A 27,538-nucleotide genomic window follows, 5' to 3' on the forward strand; every position below is an offset into this window, starting at 1 on the left:
AGTGGCACAGTGGTGCTGAGGCTGCTGGGATTTTAAGTCATTTTCTTGTAGCATTGCTACAGAATGAATTAAATAAAAAAGAAACACCAATTTCCTCTCACAATATTTTGCCACCCTCGCAGCATGCTCTCAATGTCATGAATATCAATAAATGTCTGGGGATGATTTTACCAGTAGTACTGAAAGAAAATGAAAGGTATTAATAATAAACCATTACTAATCATATTCAGGGGTTACTTCAGTACCTAATTCCTGGAAAGTTGACTCCAGTCCATATAAAAGGGCACAAAATGGATCTCAGTAGTTATACACCTATAAACTTTACTCAGCAAAACTGTGAAATGTATAGTCAGAAATAAATTAGAAGACTATTTATATAAAAGTAATACAATAAATAATATGTAGCTAGGGTTTATGAGAGGAAGATCTTGTCAAAACAATGTTTTAGATTGTTTTGAGTTGGCGACTGGAATAGCAGACAAAAACCAAAAATATGCCATATTTTTCTTTCACGAACCATTGGATATGGTTTAGAACCAAAAATTGATTTTGAAATTATAAGCCAGTGGCATCAGGGTTAACATACAAGACCATACTTCAAGGTAATCGGCAGGACATAAAGTGTACAAATAAGAGGAGAATGATCTATGTTGGCAAAGTCGCCAGTGGAGTCTGCTAGTAATCTGTGCTTCGACTGTTACTCTCACTAATTTACATGAACTACATAAATTCAGATAAAGTTAAGTTAGTAAACATATGAAATTCTCAGGTGACACTAAAATTGGATGAATAGCAAATATCAAGAAAGCAGTAAAAGCAATTCAAAAAGACCTGGACCCACTTCAAAACTGGAGAAAGTGTTGGTAAATGCAACTGATTTTAAAAAAAGGTGCCAAATTCAAAAATACAGGCAAAACGAATATTAATTATAAATACAAAATGAGAGACACTGTTTTGTAGAAGGCACCCTATTTATTTGTTACATTGATATAATATTCTCATCATCCAGACAATGTTTATATGCTCATTATTGACAACAGTGAAGTTCATTTGCTAATGAATATGAGACACAGTGCCACTCTCCAGGAATGCATTGAAGCGATTAAAAAAGTAAATACAAATTATGGGTTATATGGTAAAAGCTGTACAGTATACCAGATTGCACAAGTGTGAACACATCTGAAGTAGTGTGTGCAGTTATGGTCCTCCATACAAAAGGTAAAGCAGCAGCATATGTTGTGCAGAGTAGAATAATCAATGTTATCCCAGGACTTAAGCACATAGTATGGGAAACAAACATCTTTATTCTTGAGCGGAGAAGTTTGCTTTGGTGTATAATTCATTCATTCATTTTCCTAATTTGCTTATTCAGGGCAGGTTCACAGGACAGCTGGTGCCCATCCCAGCAGTCACCGGGCATAAGCCAGGAACAATCACCAGGCATGGTGCCAATCTATCACAGGGTGAACACACACACAAACACACTCACTAGGGCTAATTTTGCATTGGTAAATCCCATTACCTGCATCTCTTTGGACTGTGGGAGGATACACCAGGAGGGAACCCACATGGACATGGGGAGAACATAAAAACTCGACTTGACATGAATCCGGTCTCCTTCTCACAAGACAACAGCACTATTACTACCCAACAGTGTTGCTTGTACCTCATTCAGTTTTTCAAAATTCTCAAACACATCGATAAAATTAAATAGTGACTTATGTACTTTGAGGACTCGGGTGAAATTAAGGGGAAATACATTTAAGATTGAAGCCAGGAAGCAGTCCATCACACAGCAGGTCTTGGAAATATGTACTAAACTTTAGAGTCATATATTTAAACCTTAACTACTTTTAAAAAGTACTGTGATTGGATGAGATATGCGTAGTTAATCAAATGAGCCTGATGGATTGACCTAGTTATCCTCATTTTGAAAGTTCTTATGTTCTTTTTTTTAATATCTTTCTTAATCTCTACATGTTTATCTCTTTCAAATTTTTCCACGATCTTTAAAATGCTTCCATGGCACCCCTGTTTGGAGGTTCCTTTTTATTTCACTCTTAGCTGTTTATATTTCACATACTTCCCCCCCGAGTCCACGTGGGTTTCCTCTGGGTACTCTGGTTTGCTTCCACAGTCCAACAGACATGCAGGTTAGGTGAACTGATGTTTCTAAATTGACCCTACTGTGTGTGTGTGTTAATCCTGTGATGGGCTGGCTCCCTGTTGCTTGCTGGGATAGGAGCTTCTCTGCAACCCAGCTCTGGGAAAAGTGGATGTTAAAAACGGATAAATATTTGCCATGCTTATAGGCAGATGATGTATTATTGCAAGTGCCATGTTTTTGGATACACCGCAAGGACTGATTTATTGGTACCTAGCAATATAAGCAGGAAAGTAAGACATTTGGACATTATCTTTTCAAACAGTCTTTATTTCATATGTTTTTGTGGGCACTGTCACACGTGCATGTAAATAATGTCACAGCAGAGAAAGAATCGAATTGTTACAAACAGAAGCGGGCAGGCTAAATCAAATAAAAGAAAATGATATTCAAAGTACGCTGAAACATGTCCCTTTTCTGGTATGCCTGTCGGTACTTGCACATCTAACAATCAGAACACTTTCTGCTTCGCCACCAAAAAACACTGTGCATTCTGCATTTTTCAGGCCTGTGTCTGCTAATCTTGCCTGGCATGGATGTTTAGCCGTAATTGAATTTTGTTGAGTTTGCATGCTAGAGTCAATAATTGATTGTGAAAGCGAGAGAATGACTGCCAACTTTAGAAGAGTTGCTTGTGGTCTTGGTGACCCTTTTTACCTGGCACAAAGTGAAAGTCATTGTGCCCCAGTGATAAAAGATGAAGGCTTAAGCTGCATGATTCAGCTTCTCCATTAAAAACAGGCCAAGGAAACAGAACTAAATTCAGATAATGAGCTATTTATCAGCTGTAATACTGAGCCCAGCTGAAGTAGAACTCTTGGCAGCACTAAAGCAGTAGCAGTAGAAACTGCTGTGCTTTTTCATATTCCCTTTCAAAGCCCTCTGCTTTGTCAACACATACAAGGTATCTTCAATGCGACAAACATTATTTTAACTTGTTGGAACTGACCGCATGGTACATGTTTTTCAAAGTCAAATTCACGTCTATTATCATATGGACATTGCACAATGAAGTTCTTACTTGCAAGTCTTCTCAGAATTGTAACTTTAATACAATACTAAGAAAAAGCCTCACACATAAAAAAAATAAAATACATGAAGTGCAACAAATCATAATTAGAGGTTTGTGACAACAAATGGGGGAAAAAAAGCTACATTTCCTGAGACGTCTAAGGAAGTAAATGCATTGATTAGCTTTTCTGGATGTGTACCCTTCAGGCCATCAGTAATAGTCATTTCAAGAAATTTAGAGCTGCTCACACTCTCATTAGCATCTCCTCCAATGTAGATGGGTCTGTGTTCTGCTTTCTGCTTCCTGTAGTTTATTACCAGCTCCTAGGTTTGGCTGACATTAAGGGTGAGATTGTTGTCCTGGCAGTAAAGTCGGTAGTTAAATCTTTTCTCTGTCATCATTGGTTATTGGGCCTATGATGGTGGTGTCAAGAAATTTAATGATGGAGCTGGAGATGATTTTTGACTGCACAGTCAGGGGTGAACAAGGATTGCAAAAGGGGGTTCAACACACAAACCAGTGTAGAGCAGTGTGATGGGTTGCCACATGATTGTGTAATTGTGTATATCCAAGTGTGAGTTGTGTGTCGAGTGACATACTGCCTACTATTTAGTGCACTACAGAGTGAGCCAAAATGAAGTTCCACAATTCTCAAGGTCATTGCGTGAGGTAGAGGCAGCCGAGTGGGTTGGGGTGGGGGTCTTTTGATAGTCGATCCCTTGCAGTTTTCAGTCAGCAACATGCCTTGGTCTGGTGCGCACTGTGCTTTTGCTGTCAAAGCATTCTTCAAAAGCAATGAATCCATCATCACTATGCAACGTGCCTTCTGAACACACTTCAGCATTCCTTCTAATGGTGACATCACAAATCAGAAAACAATTCTTCAGTGGGTGGCTAAATTTAGACCGACGGGTACAACATTGAACAGAAAATCTCCAGGCCGTCCTCGGATTTTACGAACACCACCTGAAAACGTCCAAGCTGTAAGGGCATTAATTTTGCAGTCTTCTAGACATTCAGCGTACAAACATGCTTCTGCCTTAGGCATTTCCAACACGTCTTTGAGGAGGATTTTGCATGAGGACCTTACTTTTCATCCATACAATATGATGGTAGTACAGGAACTCACTGAAAGAGACAGGGAAAGCTGTAGAGAGCTGTGTGTGAACATTCTGCAAACCATTCATTGAAATGCCATCATCATGTGCAGCGACGAGTCACATTTCCATTTGAATGGTTGCGTAAATAAGCAAACGTTTTGCTATTGGGCTGAAAATAACCCTTGTGAACTTCATCAGAGACCCCTGCACAGTGAGCGCATGTTACAGTTTGATGCGGCGTTGCAGAATTTGGCATTGTAGGCCCTTACTTTTCTGAGGAGGGGGGAGCAATGGTCAGAATTTGCAGCCCCAACTGGAAGAAATGGATGTGGTGGATGCCTGGTTTCAACAGGATGGAGCAACAGAAATCACGTTCTATTGGCCTTCACGTTCGCCGGATCTCTCCTGTGTGATTTCTTCTTGTGGGTCCATTTCAAGTCGAAGGTATACACACCGACCTGAACACCTTGAAGCCCTCAAGGACGCTATTTGTCACAAAATTACAGCTATTCACCTTGAAATGCCCAAACGAGTCATGGGAGCATTCATAAATCATCTCCAAGAGTGTATCGCTAATGATGGCCAACACCTTGAAGACATCATTTTTAAAACGCTGAAAAAATCTATTTTGTATAACCTTTCTTGTGTCTCAGGGAAATTTATTTTATCTTGTAGCATTTTTGTGGAATAAACGTTTGAAATGTGGTACTTCTTTTTGGTTCACCCTGTATTTATTACTGCAGTATGTGAAACAACATATCGCAGAGAACTTGAAAACAGTGGCATGAAAATAGTAAGTATTCCTCACCTCCCATCTCACAACCTATTAAATAATCAAACTGAAATGAGTGACAAATTAAGTCACGTATAAGAAATGGAAGAGAGAATGAAATGACATAGACAATCTTGTGACGTGAAGGGACTACAGCGCTAGATTAGAGTGCCATGAGTCAAGTGACTGTGTTATGTGACAGTTCATACTAAAAAATCATCACTGTACCACAGCCTAAGAATTTCTTTCTCGCAGCTTTATTAAATCTTAACACTATGCATTTGCACTGGTGGTGATGCACCTTAGGAATCTGTTCCTGTTTTGAATGATATTGTTTTAGGTTTGCATGTCATCGAGTTGTGCACATAGGTTTCCTCCAGGTGCTCCAGTTTCCTCCCACAGTTCAAAAAAACATAGTTTAGCCAGACTATCTTTGCTAAAATGGCTCTCCTGTACAGTGTGTGTGTGCGTGTGGACATTAGAAAATTAGAACAATCTGAATGAGAACAGGCCATTTAGCCCAACAAAGCTTGCCAGTCCTATCCACTTAATTCTTAATAGCATGAAGTCTAGTTTTGAAAGTTCCTAAAGCCCTACTGTCTACCATATTACTTGGTAACTTATTTAATTTGTCAGTGGTTCTTTGTGTGAAGAAAAACTTCCTAATGTTTGTGCAAAATTTACCCTTAACAAGTTTCCAACTCTGCCCCATGTTTTTGATGTCTCCTCTTAATCTTCTTTTTGCTTAAACTGAAAATGCTCAGCTCTTTTCATCTTTTGTCATAACTCATCCTCTGTAGCCCTGGAAACAGCCTAGTCGCTCTTCTTTGAACTTTCTGCAGGACTGTTATGTACTTTTTGTATCTTGGTGACCAAAACTACACATATTACTCTACTTGATGCCTCACTAGTGCATTATAAAGCTTGAGCATAACTTCCTTAGACTTGTACTTCACACATCTTGCTATATAACCTGACATTCTGTTAGCCTTCTTAATGGCTTTTGAACACTTTCTGGAAGTTGATAGGAGTTGCAGCGGACTTGGCATTAAGTGCTTCTCTTAAGTTGTACCTTAAATTTTCAGACCTCCCATTGTTTATTCAAACCTAAGCTTTTTAAATTTAATTCTGCATTTTTGCCCTGCAATTCACTGGCGTTCTACCCAGATGTTGTTCCTGACTTGTGCCCAATTCTTGCTGGGATAGGCTGCAGTGATGCTGTTCAGGATAAGAGGGTTTGAAAAATGGATAGGTGGAGCATTGTTTTAACAATGTGTTTATTTTACACTTTTGTCTTTTAGTAATATTCTTGTGAGAGATATACTTTAAATGAAACAAAAGCATTTATGGATGTCATCATGTGTCTCTTTATAACTTCGCTGTCATTATAATAATCCTCCTCTTGGGTCCCAGTATGGTATCAGTTTTCTAATTTGGGTCCTCAGATTAAAAAATTTAAGAAACCGTGGTGTAGGGGATGTGATTTTCTGCATGTCAACAAAACATTTGGGATACAATTCAACTTGTCTGCATAGGTTCCACCAATGACAGTTGCAGGGATGCTATTGCAGAATAGCAGAATATGAAACTGTCAATGTAACAACACTCAATGGGGCTGTGTGCACTGCTGGCTTTCACTTTGGCCTGTATTCATAGCTATGTTCTTTGGGATTGTTATCAAGCGTAGACACAGTTAAGAGCTTATAGAGGGGATGTGGTATGTTTAAAGGGCCATTAGTTTCATATGTATAGAGCACAGTGCAATTCTTCCTCAAATGTGCTAATCATCATACAACGTAGTACTGTAGGTGAGGCTACACTTTAGCCTGTAGGGTTAACACTGATTTTCATCTTGTAGAAGAGCAGTGGTATGTAGGCTTGTCTGCACTACACTACTGTATGTGCTCTATGAAAGGTGCAGCAATTATGTAAGAAGTAAAGTTTGGCATTTTGTGAAATTGTTTTATGTAGGGTCACGCTTTGGGCCAAAAGAACAGGTGTTTGCTTTGGGAGAGCAGTTAAAACTGCCGAAAATGGATCTTCTAAGTGGCGCTGCAATTCAGCGTTGGAGTGCAGTTCTGTCTATGTAACACATGCTTGTCTGTTATTTTTGTGACTACTAAATGTCTAATTTTTCCCTCTTGTTTTGGAAAAAAAAAAAATCTGGCTCTATTATCTGATCCTTGCACATGCTCTCCCTCATGTGATCTCATTGCATCATTTGTTTTGTTTGCTTTATTATTTCTCTTTTTGAAACTGTTTACTAAGAATGATTCATATCTGAACTCTCATGTTTGTGTCTATCCATCCTATACAGGGCAGTGGTGGTGTAGACGGGAAGGGCACAGGAAGCTGAGATGGAGAGAACGGAGAGGAAGTATGTCAACCGAGGAGAGGAGGATGAGCTGGTGAGCAGGAATGAAATAGACAATAAAATTAAATAGTGCATTCTCAGTTCCCTTCTTGACAGTGTAACACATTTTTTCTTGTTCTGTTTGCTGAGGACTACTTGTTTTTTAACAATTTCTTGCAGATGAGGGAGTTGCTCTCCAGATACTCATAAAACTGAGGCGACCCATTCTTGTTGTTGAGGGGCACCACTCTGAATTACTTTGCTGTGGGCTTTGCTAATTATACAGTGTTCTTCATTTAGTTTCTTTATAGTTGAGCTCCGGTTGCTGAAGTCAACCAGTCATTTCCTGTAAGTGTTGGGAAGCAGTGTCATTTCTGTTCCTGATGCATAGAAAGCAGCACTTTTTTCTCATTCAGCTGCTATTTCTGAGGTACACTACTCTTCATCCAGTTTATTTAACTCCATCAGAGGAGCTCCTAATCCTTTTCATGCAAGTTAGGAGACAACAGTCCCAGTCTAATTTGATTCATTTAGGGAGAAGTGCTTTATACAGTATTCTATTCCTGAAAATGCAAGGTAATCTCCCATTTTGTTTCCTTAGTGCGTCTATTTCATGCTTTCAACCCATTTTCCATCACTAAGAGAAAGTGTTGCCCACAGAACAGTAAGGGCAGAGATATACTCCCATGTTAATTAATTTCTCAGCCCTTGGGAATCTGACCTTATAGTGTAGCATTTTATTATGTTAATTATTTTTCTTCTATGTTGTAGGAGCTCTGGGGGTTCCTGCCCTCCACCTGTAAGCTACTGCTCGTCTTCCTAGGAGTGCTCTGCTCTGGGGGCTTCTTGCTTCTCCTTCTCTTTTGGTTGCCAGAATGGAGCCTGCGTCTCACCTGCCGGGAGGTGCCTCTAAGCCAGGCTCGCTTCTTGTTGTTGCGCACCACGGTAAGAAACCAATGGTCAGAAGCCTCTACTTGTGTTTTTCTGACCCTTATGTTAAATCTTCATACTGCTATTGTGCCCCCAAAATATTTTAGAGTAGGCTTATTACCCACTACTCAAAATTTCATTATTTTTATTAAATTCATTTCCATTGCAATGTTTCCCACACTTTCCAGCACAGTATGTACTGGTGCTGGCAATCATTGTCCTGACTATATTACTTCCCAAGAAAGACTGTACTGTTTTGTGTGTTCCCAGGATGAGTTTGGTACCTGGTTCAGGGTTAGAGTGCTTACTCTATTGACTCCTGGCAGTAATCCTCTGGGACATCCCAGAAAAGAAGATCTGGCTTCTAAACTGATGCAAGACATGAAGAGTGAGGTGAGGGTCTTTTGTCATTAATCACTTTTTAGTTTAAAAAAATCATTATCTAAACCCCTCTCTCATCACCTCATGTGTTTCAGATCCGATATTTTCGACATCAGAATGTCCGCTACCTGTGGAGCCCAAAAGAGCAGAATTTCACTCAGCTATGTGCCCTGGAAAAGGGTACACATTTATCAGATATCTTCAACCAGCACAGCGAGGGCCTGTCCTCAGCCACACAGGAATATCGGTTAGTCTGTCTGTCTGTTGGCTTTTCAGGTGCTTTTTGGCAGCATTTCTTCTTAAGATAACACTAAGCTCACCTGTCTCTTGACCAGGAAGTTGTTTTATGGAGCCAATCAGATTGAAGTGAAAGTGCCTTCTGTTGTAAAACTACTGGTCAAAGAGGTGAGATCAGACTCATTTCAGGCTATGGCACGTTGAAGGAACTGAGATGATGTTATGAACAGGACAACATAAAACTGATTTTTTTTTTTTTTCAGGTTTTAAACCCATTCTACATTTTCCAAATCTTCAGTGTGATACTCTGGTCTCTAAATGATTATTATTACTATGCTTCTGTGATCCTCTTCATGTCAGTAGTCTCAGTCTGCACCTCCCTTTTCACTATTCGTAAGGTAGGATTGGCAAGAAATCTTAAATTCTTAGTAAGTAGGATGTAAGGTGCTTTTATCAAGCTTTCTACTTTGTGTCCTCCTGCAGCAATTCATTCTCCTTCATGACATGGTGGCAGCTCATAATGTGGTGCGCTGCACAGTGCACAGAGGCCATAATGGTAAGATATTTTTAATTATTTGAACTATGCTGTCAGTTTTGCTTTCCATTATTTTCAAGCTCTTTTTTAGTTACTAGCCAAAGTACCTGTTTCCATGCTCTCATAATTTGAGAATTTCTTCGCTTTTTGTATAACTGGATTCCATAATTGCTGTAACTCCTGGCTGGGCTGGAACCATGAAGGCTACTTCTCTGTGTTTCCTGGTTTTGTATGGTTTCACAAAAAATGTTTAACCCCACCATTAATAAACTAGATGGCTTGTTACATAATTAAATCAGGTGGGGAGAACTGGAGTTCATAGACATTGCTGCAGGTATCTATATATATTTGTTTATTCATCCATTTATGTATTTCTTGAAAGAGTTTCTGTAAAAAGCCATATTTCCTACTGGGGATAATTAAAGATCTGTCTATTGATCATTCATTCCATTCACCACTGGTGGTATTCAGTAATGTTATAAAGATGATTCAAAGTTGATTTATTCATCATTGATTTAAAATTTCTAAACATCACAATGCTGTATTAGCATCAGACCCTTAAATTACAACTGCCTTATTATAAAAAGGACTTTAAAAATATCTATCATCAAGAAAACAGTAAAACTTTCTAATGCCTCTAAAGTTCTCTTCCTACCATATTCTAAACAGCGACTTTGCATGCATGTTTCAATATGTTTCTCTATTTCACATACTAATAACATGTGGCTGTATGATAGTATTGGCCTTTTCAAAAATGTAATGTTTTGTGGGTTCATCAGTTCATTTTAGAACCATTTTCATGGGTTTAGAAGTTCCTGTCTACATGATTAACTAACATGCACCACCATGCCATCATCTGATGGCCCAAATTTCGCTGCATTGGTTGTGTATAATGTCAGTCATTTTCAGACTGGCTTAATTCTGAACAGGGTCACGGGGGATCCTGGAGCCTATCCCAGCTAAAATAGTGTGAAAGGCAGGAACAAGACCTGGACAGGGCAAGCACACACACAAACACACCCCAACCACACACGAGGGCGATTTAGTATCACCAATCCTCCTCGCCCTCATGTCTTTGGACTGTGGGAGGAAACCCATGCAGACACGGGGAGAACATGCAAACTCCCCACAGAGAGGACTCGAGATGCAAACCTAGGACTCCTTACCTTGAGGCAGCAGCACTAGCACAGTGTCACAGTGCCTCCTTTGTATAATATAACAAAATAATAGGTAATGGTGAGTGAAATAGCCAAGTTTCCGTTCACATACAGTTTTGTGAAACTGACGTTGAACTTCTTTTTGCATGAGATTTCATAACTGCAAAACTCATTAAAAAAGTGTTTTGGAATTTTAAAGGTTTTTTTGGAGAGCTGAAAGAAAGGGAATATTGCTCTTTAAGGGTTTAGCAACACAGTACACCTCTTTTGGACTGGCATATGTCTCACAAAGTGACTAGATTTAAAATAAATGGGGCAAGACTGTCTTTTGAAAATTCAGCATGCCTAAGCACAGTCCACAATGAGACAAAAAGACATACCCTTAGATAAAAAAATGTAATGAATTATTATTATTATTAAAATCCGTAATTCAATGACGTAATAAGAATGTTATGCAAATTCATTTGGAAGAAAAGCTGTACTTGTTATCTAAGAAGAGATCCTGCTTTTCCCTGTATAAAAATTTGTGTATACTGATAACAATGTCATCCCATCAATCCCAATGCACTCCTGCTGCCTGATGGGAATTGTAATCCCTGTGTTGGCACTGGATTTTTGGGTTTCCCCTCCCATTACAGGCCTGTTCTTTCTTATGCCATTACACCATATTTGAAGTTGGACCTACAATGCTCATGCAAAATTATATGAAAATCGGTGCAGCTGTCTGTGCGTGATTGGCAAATAAACAAGCAAGCAAACATTATGATTTTATTTATGTACATTAGAACAAGCGACCTTTATTTTCTGGAGTGATTTTTATGGTTTACACATACAGTACAACATCCGGTCATTTTTTGTAAGTGTTATTTTTTGCTGAGCCTATGAGCTTTCCTTATAGATGCTTTTACTGTACTGTACATCACTGCTTTTGAACTCATTAATGTGTCACTCTCGAGACATGGGATGAAACAAGATTAGGACAACAGGGCATTTTTTTTCCACTAGTGAGTATGCATCTAAATATGGAAAAAAATAAACGTTATTCCCACAGCAAAAAAATAGAGGTTAGTGACGCAGCACTTCAGCTGCATAGCGTACAGTCAGGTGTGCCAGCTGGGGAGTAAACTTCACTTGTTTTCTTTTCTAGGTGCATTCCCCTCACAAATGACAGTTTATTTGATTATGTTCCCATTACTTCCCAATATTCTTGTATTTATCTTTTGGGATTAACCGTATATATGCATTATATATGTGTATTTACACCGATGAACAAAATATTATGAGCGCTCTCATATGAAGTTAATGACGTTGACTGTCTTATTACACTGGTGCATGCCAAGATCAGGAATGTATTAAAGAGTGAGCTGATTTTGGTTATTTGTAGTCATCTTGTTGAAGGCCAAAGATATGGACAGCTGTAAAGAAACAGCTGAGTAACTTTTATAAAGGCCAAATCGTTATTACCAGATAACTAGGTCAGAACATTTCCAAAATGTGAAAACTTGTGGGGTTCTAGCGGTCAGCTGTGGTGAGTACCTACCAACAGGTTTATGGAAAAAATTGTGAACCACCAACAGGGTGTTCTGCAGCTAAGACACATTCATTTGTGAGCTTAACACACACTATCCCATCTGCTACAAGTCAGCAGAAGGGCTACTGTAGCACACATTACAGATAATTTTAATGATGGTTACGTGAGTAACATGTCATGACATACAGCACATTGAACTGCATATGGAACTGCTTAGCCACAGGCCAGTCCATGCTAACCCATCTCCACCATCAAAAACACATACAATAGACACACAAGAGTCAGAACTGGATCTTAGATCCTGTTTTCTGTTGTATCATGTGGACAGCTGGGTACATGTGCGTCATTTAGCTGGGGAAACAATGACACCAAGAAAACAAGCTGGAGGAGGGAGTGTGATGCTTTAGGTAGTGTTCTGCTGGAAAACACTGGGTTTGGGCATTCATTTGGATGTTAGTTTGATGTGTACCACCCACCTAAAAATCACTGTTTAAACCTGGTACACTTTTTCATAGCAACAATATTTACTGATGAAAGCAGCATGTTTAACCAGAATGTCTCACCCTTCCACAATGCATGAGTTATTTGCTAGTGACTTGAGGAACATGATGAAGAGTTCAAGGTTTTGCTCTGACCTCCAAATTCTCCAGAATACAAAATGTGTTGGAACAACAAGTCCAATCTGTGGCAGCTCCACCTTGCAATTTACAGGAAGGAGTTAGAGGATCTGCTGCTAATGTCCTGGTTCCAGATACCACAAGACACACCTTTGGAGGTCTTGTAGGGTCCATGGAGTAGTCTTAGCAGCATATGTAGGAGGAACAGCATAATGGCAGGTGGTCATAGTGTTTTGTTTCATCAGTGTATATTTGTATACAGAAGTATGTATGTATTTGAGTGGGATATGATATGATCTGTGCAGTCATTTGGTATCATAATTAAACAGATCAGACAATTACAAAAAAGACTTGGACTTAGACAAGACAAAACAAATCAGGCTGTATAGGACCTGGCATGATTCCATGGTGTAATGACATCATAAATTTAAAAATAAATGTGGAAAAAAAAATTATCTGACATTTCTAATCAAGGCAGTTTTTACATGCCAAGGGCACAATACAGCTGTTTCCATATTGGTACAGCTAAAAGAATAGCAAAGATTGGGTTACTTACTCAGGGTCATTTAGTAAGTTGCTATTGAGTGCTGAACGAGCAGTTTTAATAATTTTCAGTCCAGAGTTTTAATCTTTAGAGCACATTAGAGAGGTGTTTGCAGTTTTTCTAATAATGAACATTATTTACAAGTTTTATATAGAAGGTCAGAATGCACTTTAAAATCCATCTTTTTAGCCAGTAGTTTAAAATGGCACAATATTTGACGACTTCAATATGAACAAAATTCTGAAAGGGTTACATTGCATTGGTACTTTTAAGAAAACGTTGCATTACAATAAAGTGTGTAAAGTAGGCGTGTTTGCACATGTGTGCTATGTATGTCATCTTGGGCTGTGTTTAGATTGCACAGTCCCTTTCTGGTGTAAAAGTGGTGTAGAGCAGGGATTCTTATCCTGTGTTGTGGGGATATGTGTGATTATAATCAAAACACTCACCTTTATTTCCAAAACCACACATTTTGTAGCTGTGTCTCTGTAGAAGCTAAGTGCATAAACACCTCGCAGAAGAATTTGCATACAGGCAGTGAGTCAGTAATGAATGGAACCAGACACTACAGGTATTTTGCAAAACAATATGAATACCAAATTTTTAATTTAAACAGTTGAAATTTGGGTTTATTTGTGTTGCATGCGAACACAATTCTCAAATAAGTATAATGTGAATGTTACTTTGTGTATTTTCAGCAATTTTATTGCTTACTATTAGTGTTGGGTGCAGAAAGCCAAGCTTGTTTCTTTGAAATTAGATTTTGTCCTGTCAGGGAAATAAGTGATCATACCTTATTATGTGAGCTATTTCTGTCAGACATGGTTTTTGTGAAAAGGCATTCCAACAGTGCTTAGCAATAAGATCAGGATTTTCTGTAATGATTTGTGTTTACGTACTGAAAAAATTGCAGGGCTTTATGATATGTGGAGTAGTTCTTGGCAATACTGTGCATCTAGGATACAGCACAGGAGATGAAAGATGCAAATATAGGGCAGTTTTATTAAACAAATAGGTGAAATATGATGTGAATCTAAACTGTATTGGAAATGTAAAAAAATGCAGTAGTACCATGTAAAACTTATAGTTTAAAAGTTGGCATTTAGGTTTAAGAATACATTCTGTTTAGTGGGAAACTCATTTGCTGTATGGGTAAAGGAGCACACATCAGTACTCCACTGACCTAAATCAAGAACTGGTATAATCTCTGTTCTGACTCAGAGCGAGATAGTAGATTTTTAACTACAAGTAAATAGGATTCCAGGATGAGCCGTGATCGACAACACAGGCAAGGGTCATAACCGGAAAAGAGACCAGACGTTAAGTTTAAATCGCTAGCCAAAAATCAAAAAAAACAGTTGTTTATAACCAATAATAAATAACTTAAAAATAAAGGTAAAGCACACCAACACAGGAATCCTATAATGGGATGCTCAGGGGTTGAATGTGTCCACCTTTATGCCAGCACTGTGGATGATGTTACACGTCGCACACTACTGGGTAATTTTGGGAAGGATTGCCATGGCAACGGCTGACTCGCTAACAAAAGGTGACACCAACTCATAAACAAAACACCTTCAGGATAAGACAGTATCCAAATTCAATTTTGTAAATATTGTATAATGCAAGAAGCAGATGTGAAAATCAAATTCCTTGAGTTACAAAACCCCACGTTCCATGTACAACATGTACTGAGATCTCCTAGGGAAAGTAAATAAAAAAAGACAGAATGAAAATAGCTCATTATAATAATTTCAGTGCACACCTAGGATTCTAAAATATATACATTATTGAATTTTGATAGTAAGCTATAATTATTTACAGTTTCTTACAGGTTCCTACCTCTTACCAACATTGTAATTTATAATTTTTACAGTTCCTAAATCAATTGTTTTTAAATCTTGCATATCATAACTTGAGTATAATGGTAGCATCTGAGACTTTGAATTGTATGGGTGCCTTTTTCTTACTGACCTGTCCAACTTAAAGCTTAATGACAAAGATCTGTGCTGACCTATAGTTTTACTGCCAATTTTAACATTCTTATCTAAAGTGTTGTTATCCTCTGCATTAAGTATTGATTAAGTGAAAGAAGTCACTTTGAATTGTTTTACTCTGCCGCCTTTGAAGGGATATAAATAAAAAATACAAGGAAAAAAAGACTCTTAAAACTAGTAAAATTAGTAGGCTAATAGGCTATGAGGTTGTTTTAAGCATTCTCAGGTCATGTTAACAAGGTCCTATGTCACTGCCTCCAGAATGTTCCCTTTCTGGGTTAACAACATAAAAAATAAACTTTCTTATATTTAACATTTGCATAGTGTATCCCACAGAATGTTGAAAATGGTTTTTTTTGTGGTGAAAATGTTGCCCTGTTCTTAATTAGCTTGTACACAACTGTCAAGCCTATTTCTGTTAGAAACTTCTCCTTTATTACTTGCCGAGCACACTTGAAATGCTCTCCAAGGAAATCAAGCCAGATCAGAAAATGAGTTAAGACTGAATTTTACAGTGATTAGAGGTTTTGACTGGGATGGGTGGACATGACGTGTATACTTGTGCATTCACATACATTGACTTTTTTTTTTTATATTTGTTTTTTATAACAGAGACACTCAGTTAAGTGAGGTTACACTACACTTTCCCCAATTGAACTTTGCCCTATGGAGCAAAGGATACTACAGTTATCTATTTAATTCCCATCCCATCATCAATATAGTAAACCTTGACAGAGCTATCACTTCACCACCCCTCTCCATAAGGTTGAAACGCCAAAACCAAGCCCAGCCCTGAAAATGAAGCTAAACAGCAGCTTGCCACTTGTAGATGCAGACAGTAGCAGCTTGCAAAGAAATACCACTGCATTCCTGTCTCCAGCAGATGCACCAAAATAGCCTTTAGCACTTCACGTACAATAAAGCTGAGCTGGCTGATAAACTAGTATTACTGGCACAGAACCTGTAATACTGTTAACTCTTATGCCTAATTTTATATTACCATTGTGTATGTGTTTTTCCCCACACATTCCTTCTTAATTACACATTACACGCACTGCAAATATTTAAACATAGAGATATATTTATTTTCATTATCTTATATATAAACGTGTACACGTGGAAGTGTGTGTGTCTGTCCAGCCCGGAAGTGAGAGGTGGAGTCGGGGTAAGGCTCTGCCTCCGAGGAAACAGAAAACTCACTTAGCCGCTAATAACACAAGTGAGGTCCGCACATCAGCAAAACGAAACCGCAGAAGAAAGACAAAGTCGCTTAGCCACTAACATCGGCAAAACTGTATCCCTTTTATTTTTCCTCCCGCCGCTAATGCACAAGTGATGTGAGTGCCTCGGCAAAATGAATCCTCCTAGGAGAGAGATGCCCAGAGTAGTTCCTTTCAATTACCTGACATCTCCACATTTCAGTTTTTTTTTCTGACGATTTCAATAGTTTCCAGGAGCCCGGGCTTTTTACAGTACAGGCGTACACAGCTAGTACTTTATAATACAGAAAAAGTTATTGCTAAACATTAATAAATAATTTTGATGAATATCTCCTCAGTTGCTTGTTGTGTACTTCTATTGTTATCTTTTTTTATTTTAGTACACAATATTTCCATAGGCTACATTTATAAATAATTTTTGGAGGCATCATAATATAAATGGTATTAAAAAAATCTGTAAATGTTAGAATTTTATAACATTAGAACAATCTAGACAAGAACTGGTCATTCAGCCCAAAAAAGCTTGCCAGTCCTATCCACTTACAGTAATTCTTTTAAAATAACATCAGGTTGAGTTTTGAAGATCCCTAAAGTCCTACTGTCTACCACATTACCTGGTAGCTTATTCCATGTGTCTATGGTTCTCTATGTACAGTGTGAATTTGTGCAAAGTTTCCAACTGTGTCCCTATGTTCATCATGTTCAAGAGCTAAACCCAAGAAAACGATGCTTTAAAATAATTTGTGAAAACAGTTAAGAAACAAAATAAAGCAAATATAAGTCCGGGCAGACATTACAGGATTAAATTTACCCCAATAAATGTTTAACACCAATTAACAAAATATCCATTCTAACTACCTGCTGTGCCCTGAGTTGTTCACATTTATCATATGGGTATTCTGAAATGTATCCTTGGCCTTTGATTAAGGAGGGTCTCTTGCAGATATTTCATCTTTCCTTATAGCATTGGCTCCTAATTTTGCTTCCTCTGCATATGTCATGATTCCATCCTAGGCTGATGTTTTTCTTATTTTTTCTTGATGTTTAATTCTTTTTTCATTTACAAATGTATATTTTTTATTTTTGAAACAATTTTTTCATTAATTCTGTTCACTTCTGATTGCTGCTATTTTGTGACATGGTAGCCATCTTGCTTCTGTGGTTGCCACGGAGAGGGGTCCCAAATGTTTTGTGAATTATGTGACTGACGCGATGGTTTAAAGATCAGTGGGACAGAACAATAACTATCTAAGTTTGATGGATTTCTGAATTAATCTTTGCATGTTTTCTTACGTAAAATACATTCTAAAGATCCCCTGGTTTTTGATTTTTGCTTTATGTTTTCTACTATGATTTTTATGTTATGTTTTGGGTTTTTACAACTCTTCTCCTGGTTTTCCCTTTAATTTTGGTTGCATTTTGGTGTCAACCTTACCAGCATAATCTTATTTTATGCCAAAAATAAACCTAGTAAATGTATTTGCTGTGCGTCAGTCACAGGTAAAAATTCCATGATGTTTCATGCTTTGGAACACATATGCATATTTTGTGTAAGTTCCTGTTTTCTCGCAATAAATGTAGAAAGGCCAAGAAAATATGAGGCTTGATAAAATAAAAAGTAGTTTTAGAGCAGGGGTCCCCAGCTCTGGTCCTGGAAGAACACAGTGGCTGCAGGTTTTCATTCTAACCCTTTTCTGTTTTTGCTGCCAATTAACTTCTTTTGAATTAATTTTAATTGACTTGTTTTTTAAGATTTGCTCCCCTGAATTTCTTCATCGTTTCTCTGATTTGCTTCATTTCTTTCCTTAAATGGCACCCAAACAGAAATGAAATGTGAAGTGAGTGAGACAACAGAAGACCATCTCAGTCATTGCCTCAAACACTAACCAATTTCACTCCAACCAGTTGCTTAATTAGGCACAGAGTCTTGTCATTAATTAAAGCCGTTCTTTAATTCCATGGCATGTTGCTGCTCTCATTGTGCAATTCCATACATTTCCGATGTTTTCTTTTTTCTAAGATCACTGTTAAAATGTTTTGGGAACCTGAGCAGATCAGCATTCCCAAGACCTTCACCTTTCTTTATTTTCAGATATTGTATGAAGAACATAGTTTGCTGGTCATGTTTTGGCTCATTTTATATCTCATTATTGTTTGGCTACTAATTAAGGAAAATGAAACGATTAAGAGGTCTGAGTCTTCAAGAGCAAGTCAATTAAAATGAATTTGAAAGAAGTTTAATTACCAGCAAAAACAGGTCACTGATTAAGAAAAGGGTTAGAATGAAAACCTGCAGCCACACAGGGGCCATCCAGGACCGGAGCTGGGGGCCCCTGCATTAGAGGTTTTAGATAATCACATTTTGAAGTCTGTAATGTACAATAAAAACTCCTTTGTTGGATCACACAGATGGAGCTACTGTGCATTTAATATCAAGGCTGGCAACATACTGGTGCTCCTAATGGTTACTTCAAATGTGATGAACAGTATTGTGGAGAGTTGTAGCATCTACAGAGTTTCATTGCACACAGTATCATTTCCTACAGTGCCCTCCACTAATGTTGGCACCCTTGCTAAGTAAAAAGAAAATGAGCTGTGAAAAAGTGGCTTTATTGTATATTCTCTATTTCTGGTCTCCATAACACTGCTGCCTCTGATACCTGATGGTGTCCATGATACCATATATTCTAACAAGTTGACCAGGGCCTTTGGCAGACAAACAACCTCACAACATCAAAGACCCACCACCAAACTTCACAGCAGGGATCAGGGACTTAGCTACATGCATCTGCAAACTCACTTCTGGTGTTTTTTGTTAAAAAGTTCTATTTTTGTCTCACCTGATCATGGAACTTTGTAACTTTAAAAGTTACAGTAATGTTTGGAAAACCTCTAGACCTTTAATTTTTTTGTTTAATGACAGCAGAGGAAATTGTTTTCCTGGCAACCCTCTCAAACATTTTTTGGTTATGTAGCTCACTTCTGATTGTAGCTTTAGAGATTTTCTAACCCAAACTAATATCTGTAATTCTCCAGCAGTGATTCTTGGAGACTTTTTTGGACAGTTGACCCATTCTGCTTACCGTGCATGGGGGTAGTATAGACACACATCCTCTTCCAAATGGTTCATAACATCTGCGGTTGCTTTAAGCTTATTAATTATTGCTGTGATAGTGGAAGTGGGCATTGTCATCAATTTAGCTATTTTCTTACCGCCTTTTCCTGATTTGTGCAGTTCAGCGACCTTTTGTTGCACATCATTACTGTGTTCTCGGATCTTTCCCATTTTGATGGATGACCAAGGGAATTTGGCCAGTGTGTCACCCCATATTAATATCCAAGGGAAACTGAAAGTCATGGCTACACACTGAAGCATTTCTGCTCACTCAGATTAACTTAAAAATGTAAAATATACAAAGGATATTTCATTTAGATTTGAGTTATATGACTCTTTAGGAGTGCCAATAATTGTGGCACCTGTTTTATGATGAAAATGTATTTTCCTTTCAATTGTTTTTTCTTCAATTTAAGATTAGAGTTTTGTTAATATTTTGAATGAAAGACCAAGAAGATAAACAATAAAGACTTTTCATAAGCCTATTTGGATTTTACTTAACAAGGGTATCAATATTTGTGGAGGGCAGTGTACATTTGAAGAAACGTTTTAAAAAAACAAACTTCTTACTTTCCTTTTTTATTTTACATATATTTTACAAGTATTTTTTCTTAAAGTAGAACATATTTAAGATCAGAGTTAGATTTGGGTGTGAGGTGTAGGGATTACATAATCTGTATGTGCTCATGAATGATGGGCAAGGTTTTATAGCACATGCCTTGACCATGGTACTAAAGTATAATAAAACTTAATCACACGCTAACATGGAATTTGTTTAAATAGCTTTGTGTCATCATCACCAACATTTAAAGCTGTTCATAACTTAAGGATATAAATATTACATTCTTAAAAGAAAGCACAAAAGAGATAACTCGGGCAGAATCCAAACTGAATAATGGATGGACATAGTAGTGAGGCAAAACCAACATGAAGCCTACATAATCTGTAGCTGAAAGTTTAACAATTTAACTGTGAGCTCCTTCAGAAATGCATGCAGTGTGAATTTTAAAATCATGAGTTGTCCTCCTAAAGCTGTTACACCAGGAGTCATTTATATTAAAAAAAATATTTGCAACAGGGGTCTTTGTAGTCAGGCGCTAGATCAGATTCTTAATATAAGTGAAGAGAGAATTGTTCAATAAGCAACACTTTGTGATCTATTTAAGCAAAAATGGGTTTCTACCTGGCAGATCAAGACTGTTCTATAAAGTTCTTGGTTTACTTTAAATATAAAAGATTTATGAGGAAACCTCAATCAATTTATACAAGCATGATAGAAAGAATTAGTGAAGTGGGGTATTCACTGAAATATAGGCGTCAGTATCCAGTGTGAAATAAAATGAATTCTTGCTGTCAAACTTTGGCTCTGGGTACACTATATTTTGGCTATTCCTGTATGTTATCTTCCCTTGAGATTACATTTGTCAGGGGTGCCAAATGACTTTGTAAATTAAAGACCTTGCAATGTTTTATCAGGTTTTCACAAATCTATATATATAATTCACTAAGCCGACAGAACAGGCAAGACAACCATGGGATACGCACAGAGCCACGCCCACCAAATGGGATTGGACGACAACTCACAGAGCCACGGCTACCAACTCGGACGCGACAACTCACAAAACACGGCGTCATTCGCGTTCGTCTCTGCTACAGTCCACATGCACCTCTGAGCCACGTTGACTTTTCGGTTACGATGCACGACCGCATCCACCATCGCAAACTGTTTTACACGCTACGTACAGCAATTCGCATTCGCGACAAACATGCTTCTTCTTAGATGGTCCTGCAGGAACACGGAAAATGTTTGTCTACACAATACTCCTTATTCCCCGGCCCGCATCCACCCTCGCTCTCCAGGCAACAAACACCGCGAAACTCGCTTTCATCTCCATGGCACACGCATAACAGAGCCCCATCCACAAACAATTCACGTAAGGGCAAAAGCATTTGCCAAGAATGTTTTCATTAATCAAGAACAAAAGTCGGAGGTTCGAAAACGATCACATACCGTCATAATTCCGACCATACACGATGCCGATTGGTGATCCAGCGGCGTTATTCCCATGACCCGCCGGGCAGCCGGCATGTTTGTTGTGGATGTGAATCGCTGTATGCAGCATGTAAAAACAGTTTGTTTGTCGACCAGGGCACGCAAGAAGCAGCATGCAAGACAGACCGTGTGATATGCACGACTGAGCCACGCACACCAAATCACAGAGCCCCGCCCACCAACAATTCACTAAGCAGCCGACCATGGCACACGCACGTCAGAGCCCCGCCTACCAACAATTCGCGCAAGAGCGAAAGCATTTGCCAAGAATGTTTTCATTAACCAAGAACAAAAGTCGGAGGTTCGAAGACAATCACATACCGTCATAGTTCCGACAATAAATGATGCCGACTGGCGATCCAGCAGCGTTATTCCCATGATCTGCCAGGCAACCAAAGTCTTTGGGTTCCGGGGGGGAGTATGGTTGCAAAAATGAAACTTAAAGGAATTGACGGAAGGGCACCACCAGGTGTGGAGCCTTTGGCTTAATTAGACTCAACACGGGAAACCTCACCCAGCCCGGACAAAAAGAACAATGAAAAGTCAATGTGGCTCAGAGGTGCATGTGGACTGTAGCAGATGCGAAACCGACTGAGGCGGTGTTTGGAAAATGAATAGTCAATGTGACTCACAAGTGCATGTGGACTGTACACAGACGAAAGCAATTCAGGTGAGGAGTTGGGAGCGGGCACATGAGCAGGCAGTGCGTACTGAACGATGATTAAGAGATGACTGTTCACCCATCAATACATCGTCCTCACTGGGCGTTCTGCCCTCCGTGCGTGACCACCGTCCAGCCCTGTCCCTCACTCTGGGAGGTGGGGGCGCGGCGGCGGTCCTCCAGTTTTCAGTCACAGACAATTGTATGTTGCTCTCTCCAAAGTTCTCTTACAGTCGTATTCTGAAACCCACCCCATAAGAAGAATCATATTGTCGCGGATTTGAATCACTGTATTCAGCGGGTAAAACAATTTGTTTGTCGTGGATGTGAATCGCTGTATGCAGCGTGTAAAACAGTTTGCGAGGCGTATCCCATGGTCTTAGCAGTGTCTATGCTTCGATGTGAACCGCTGTATGCAGCGTGTAAAACGCTGTATTGTATGTTGCCCTCTCCAGAGTTCCATCTTTTCATTCAGAAAAGATGGAGAAGCTATTAGAAAAATCTTCAGGAATGCTTAATAAGAAACAATGGAATGAAATCATCTGAGAGGTACCACAATGAGTCTGCCGTTTTTTCCAGAGCTGGGTAATGCAGCATTTCTGAGGTAGATTTCAACTCCAGAAGAGGGTAAAGCTGTTTGGGTCGGGCTCTCGAGGATCATAGAAAACTGACAGATTATATTAGAAGATTGTTGACTACACAGTAAATATCAACCTGTAGAGGACATGGGGTTGAGAACACCAGGAAATGTTTGCAGTGAATTAAGAAATATTTCGTAAATTTCCTTGAAAATCAAAGCTTCATTTAGACTAAGGTGATATAGACTTAAACAGTTCGACTTAAGTTCAGTACAGATAGCTTATAAATAACTGATTGCTATAACTGGGGTACCTTTTAGTTTTGTACATAATACTTAATAGTTAAAAAAAAATGATCATTTTCACCTGTAACTAACGAACCCAGGAATTTACTGGGATTTATTTGCTCACACATGTCAGAACAGCCCAACAGTTTCCTGGGGCAGTTCCTTAGGTAAGAGAATGGTGATTCTGAAAAGTGCACAAATAATTCACAATTCTCAACTCCAAAGGTTGGTAGCAAACTGTGGCTGTGAGCCAAGTGGGTAATGGCTGTATCTGATAGTAACAAAGCTTAGTAGTCTCTTTCTTGACTTGGAATGATTCCTTATTCAAAAAAATCCAGTTCTAAAATGTCATCCAGCTTATAGGTACCACTTAGCTAACCATTAAAATAATGAGACTTTCCCAAAGTAAACAAGCTTCTCACTTACGGCACTTATGATTTGGTTCAGTCACATAAATGCCAACATATGTGTGTCGAGATGTGATGTCTTACTTTACAAGGCAATTTTCTTGTTTTGTTCATACATATGGGAAATTCTTGATGTTTATATTAGGTGATGTCCTGCAAAAGTGAGTGACATGTGCTCTTGACCTTGGAATTTCCTGGTATATTATGTTTTACCTTCACTCCAGTGCATGGATTAGACCAAGCTAAAAATTGTAAAGTGATAATCTCCCACAACTACATGTTTTTCCAGTGCTCTCGACTTTTAACAGACTACGGTTTTCACAAACATGTTAAGCAACATCAGAGTTCTCATAAATTCTCTACTGTGGATAGTCATATTTGGTGTAATGTTGCATGAACCATTATTGTTTATTGAGCACTGTGATCTGTTGACCTACTAGTTTGCTACTTGATTTTGTGAGATTTTTAATAGATAATCAAATTTAAATGTACTTCATAAGGAACTTCTCAGAATTTTTAGTATATGGCAGTAGTTTACCAACACTTTTTAATGCACTTTTTTCACATCTAACTGTTTAGAAGCCTTTTGGCCATTTTCCATCTTTGACTGCTTAACTGCCTATTTGATTTCTGTGTTCTTTCCTTTCTATTGCTCACTTACACTCTCTTTTTACTTATTTGCTTCATTTTCTAACTGGATACAAATGTGACTACAAGATAATACATGTAGTATAATTGAAAATATTCTCTGGGTAGGCAGTGTTTTCCTGCTATTTTTGTATTCTAATTGATATCTCTCTTATCTATTTAAGATTATCTGTCTAACCAACTAATTAATGCATTAATCTGCTAGGATATAATGTATGTTTTATTATAATTTTGAAATTTAAAAATTACTTAAAAAAATAAAGGGTGCAGAATTCCACAGCTTTACAAGTTAAGATACAATATGCAATGCAGTGGCCAAAATAAAAGTAAGCTATCTCATATCCCTACTATCAATTACATGATTAGTGATTTTATTATATTTTTGTGATAATTGTTTATAATTAGCATAAATAAGGTCATAAATAACAATAGCAGACAATGACATAATAAAGTGAATGTGAAATAGTAAAACACACAGTTCACAGTGCACAACCCCAACACACAGTTTCATACCTCTGGTCTGTGTGGCCTAAGATAATCCTGACAGAGAAGGGTAATGATTTAATTCATTAATTACCTGGAGTGGACACAACCAACTATTATTTAATCATTTTACAGATAATAAACAAAGTAGGCCACCTATATCAAGGCATTGCCTATATAGTGTATAGTATAATATGTATTAATCCAAGTACGTAGGGTTCTTCCACAATGCATTCAATTTAGTTTATACATGTCATCTTCTGCATGTGGCAACACAGATAAGAATACTTTTAAAAGTGGTTACTTAAATAGAAAAAAGGTAGCCTGAATTAATTTCTGCTGCTGCTTTTTGAACTGTACTGTATGACCACATTCGAAAGTTGAGGGTCATGCCATCTCAGAATGTAGCTGATTCTAAAACGGCTAATAGTGGTGAAACTTGTAGAGAGACATGAAATCTATTTTGCTTTTTATCTACAGAGACAGAAGAGATTTTCTCAACTGACCTTGTTCCTGGTGATGTTATTGTTATCCCAGCCAGTGGGATGGTCATGCCTTGTGATGCAGCTCTGCTTAGCGGGACATGCATTGTTAATGAGAGCATGCTTACAGGTGAGTCAAACTTCTAATGCAAACGGAGTGTTTTCTTGTACCAGGACCTTGCTGGGTTGTTGCCATCTTGCTTCACAAGCCATCTTGCTTATATCTACAGGAGAAAGTGTACCAGTGATGAAAACTCAACTTCCTCATCCCTCTTGCAATGCAACAGAAACTCCATATCAGGAAGATATGTATGATGTGGAGCAGCACAAGCGGCACACCCTGTTCTGCGGGACTCAGGTGATCCAGACCCGTTTCTACATTGGTGAATCCATCCGAGCTGTTGTGATCAGGACAGGTGCTTCCACTTTGTGGTTTTGTTTGTGTTTTTCCATTTATTTTATTCCCACATCTTATGCCTCTGTCAATTTCTGCAAACACCTTTCATTATTAATGGTGTTTTTCTGTTTAGGCTTTAACACCACCAAAGGTCAGCTGGTCAACTCTATCCTGTTCCCAAAACCTACTGACTTTCGTCTGTACCGTGATGCCATTCGTTTCCTTCTGTGCTTAGTAGGGGTGGCTGGAATTGGTATGCTGTATTCAATTATCAACAGTGTCCAACATGGGGTGAGTGCCTGAACACAAAAGAGGAGCATTTTCTGCTTTGTTTAGTAGGAGTGAATGGAATTAACATGATGTTCTTCATATTCCAGCATGGCATGTGTGACAGGAATCTGTACTGGGAGTGTATCAGTGGTTAATGACATATACCATCTTACCTTCAAATTACTTCTTTTCAGGAACTGGTTAGCGAGATTATTCTGGATGCTCTTGACATTGTCACCATTGCTGTGCCTCCTGCTCTTCCTGCTGCAATGACTGCTGGGATAGTATATGCTCAGAACCGGCTAAAGAAGAAGGGTATCTATTCTATCAGCCCACAGCGCATCAATGTGTGTGGCCAACTAAACTTGGTTTGCTTTGACAAGGTAGGCATACAGTTTTAAAAACATTAAATAAAATGAAACCAGGCCCTTTCAAAAGTGCTTTACTTTGCTATAAATATGTCATCTTTGTGTGTTACATCTTAAAACTAACAGGAAAATGTGTGGGTTATGAGGGTCCATGTTGTTAATAAAGCATAACTTTTAATACCCTATGCCTAGTAGCTCTGGGCTAGTAATAGTTCAATAGAAAATATACTACCCTCAGACTAGGGGACAACAACTACATTCTAGTAGAGGCAGGATTCAGAAGCTTTTTTAACAACTCGGCGGTTATACTCCTTGGTTTTAACGCTTGAATCCCTGAAGCCTTTGAAAAAACTCGTAATCCCGGGTCACCTTAAATCCCTTCTTACCTCTTTGCACCTCTCTATCTTTTTCATATGCTTCAGGGATTCTAGTGTTAACTGCCCATCTTCTTTAGGTGGTTCAGTTTTAAGTAGAGGATCGTGCACCTTTGTCTTCAAAGAAGGGGTCTTTGTGGCATTAACATTGTAAACCTAGTTTTGAGAGCTTCTGGGAGATTTCATCATCAAGTTGTAGCATGGCAAGGAAAGCAAGAGTTGAAGGATTAGCTTTTTCTTTTGGACTGCAGGTCATGCTGATATATGCTGATGTGACATGCTGATATGACCTGCAAACAAAAAATATATATTGTTCACTTTCTTGGACTAGTTATAATTACATTCTGACAAATCAAAATAACATTTAAAATATATGCATTCACCAACAAATTATTAGGAACACCTGAACACCTGCTTATTCATGCAAATATCTAATCAGCCAATCATGTGGCAGCAGCGCAATGAATAAAGTCATGCAGACATGAGCCAGGAGCTTTAGTTAATGTTCACATCAAACAGCAGAATGAGGATAAAATGTGAGTCCAACAGGGCATGATTGTTGGTATATCAGAGCTGCTGATTAATCACTTTTAACGCATGTGATTATCACATTACAGATTTAATTAAATCCTGCTAATCTGACTGCACTTCACACATTGTTAATAAAGTAGTGCCAAACAAGTCCAAGTTTTTAACAGTAATTAACAGTAGTAGTGGTGTAGCATTGCCACATTAGTATACTCTACAAGTATTTGACTTATGTGTGCTGTTTGTCACTGCTTGGCTTTCCACACATTTAACGTTTTGGGGCATTCTTCATTCCAGAAATGAGAGGGGCAAGGCAGCCGTTGACAGCATCATCCTT

At 38.4% G+C, this 27,538-nt stretch overlaps 1 protein-coding gene across 2 annotated transcripts in view; it reads left to right on the forward strand.

Moving 5' to 3' along the window:
* Positions 1 to 27,538, forward strand: part of LOC114648901 (polyamine-transporting ATPase 13A3-like) — a 119,659-nt gene that overhangs the window by 35,543 nt on the left and 56,578 nt on the right. For both annotated transcript variants that reach the window (XM_028798220.2, XM_028798223.2), the window contains exons 3-13: positions 7,366 to 7,456; positions 8,173 to 8,346; positions 8,602 to 8,724; positions 8,808 to 8,959; positions 9,048 to 9,117; positions 9,213 to 9,347; positions 9,433 to 9,505; positions 25,263 to 25,394; positions 25,495 to 25,680; positions 25,795 to 25,952; positions 26,126 to 26,314. In XM_028798220.2, coding sequence (XP_028654053.1) covers positions 7,406 to 7,456; positions 8,173 to 8,346; positions 8,602 to 8,724; positions 8,808 to 8,959; positions 9,048 to 9,117; positions 9,213 to 9,347; positions 9,433 to 9,505; positions 25,263 to 25,394; positions 25,495 to 25,680; positions 25,795 to 25,952; positions 26,126 to 26,314 — 1,443 coding nt within the window. In that variant the 5' untranslated portion in view covers positions 7,366 to 7,405. The remainder of the gene's footprint in view (positions 1 to 7,365; positions 7,457 to 8,172; positions 8,347 to 8,601; positions 8,725 to 8,807; positions 8,960 to 9,047; positions 9,118 to 9,212; positions 9,348 to 9,432; positions 9,506 to 25,262; positions 25,395 to 25,494; positions 25,681 to 25,794; positions 25,953 to 26,125; positions 26,315 to 27,538) is intronic.

The sequence above is a fragment of the Erpetoichthys calabaricus genome, chromosome 3 (assembly GCF_900747795.2).
Source record: "Erpetoichthys calabaricus chromosome 3, fErpCal1.3, whole genome shotgun sequence".
Classification (NCBI taxonomy): Eukaryota; Metazoa; Chordata; class Cladistia; order Polypteriformes; family Polypteridae; genus Erpetoichthys; species Erpetoichthys calabaricus.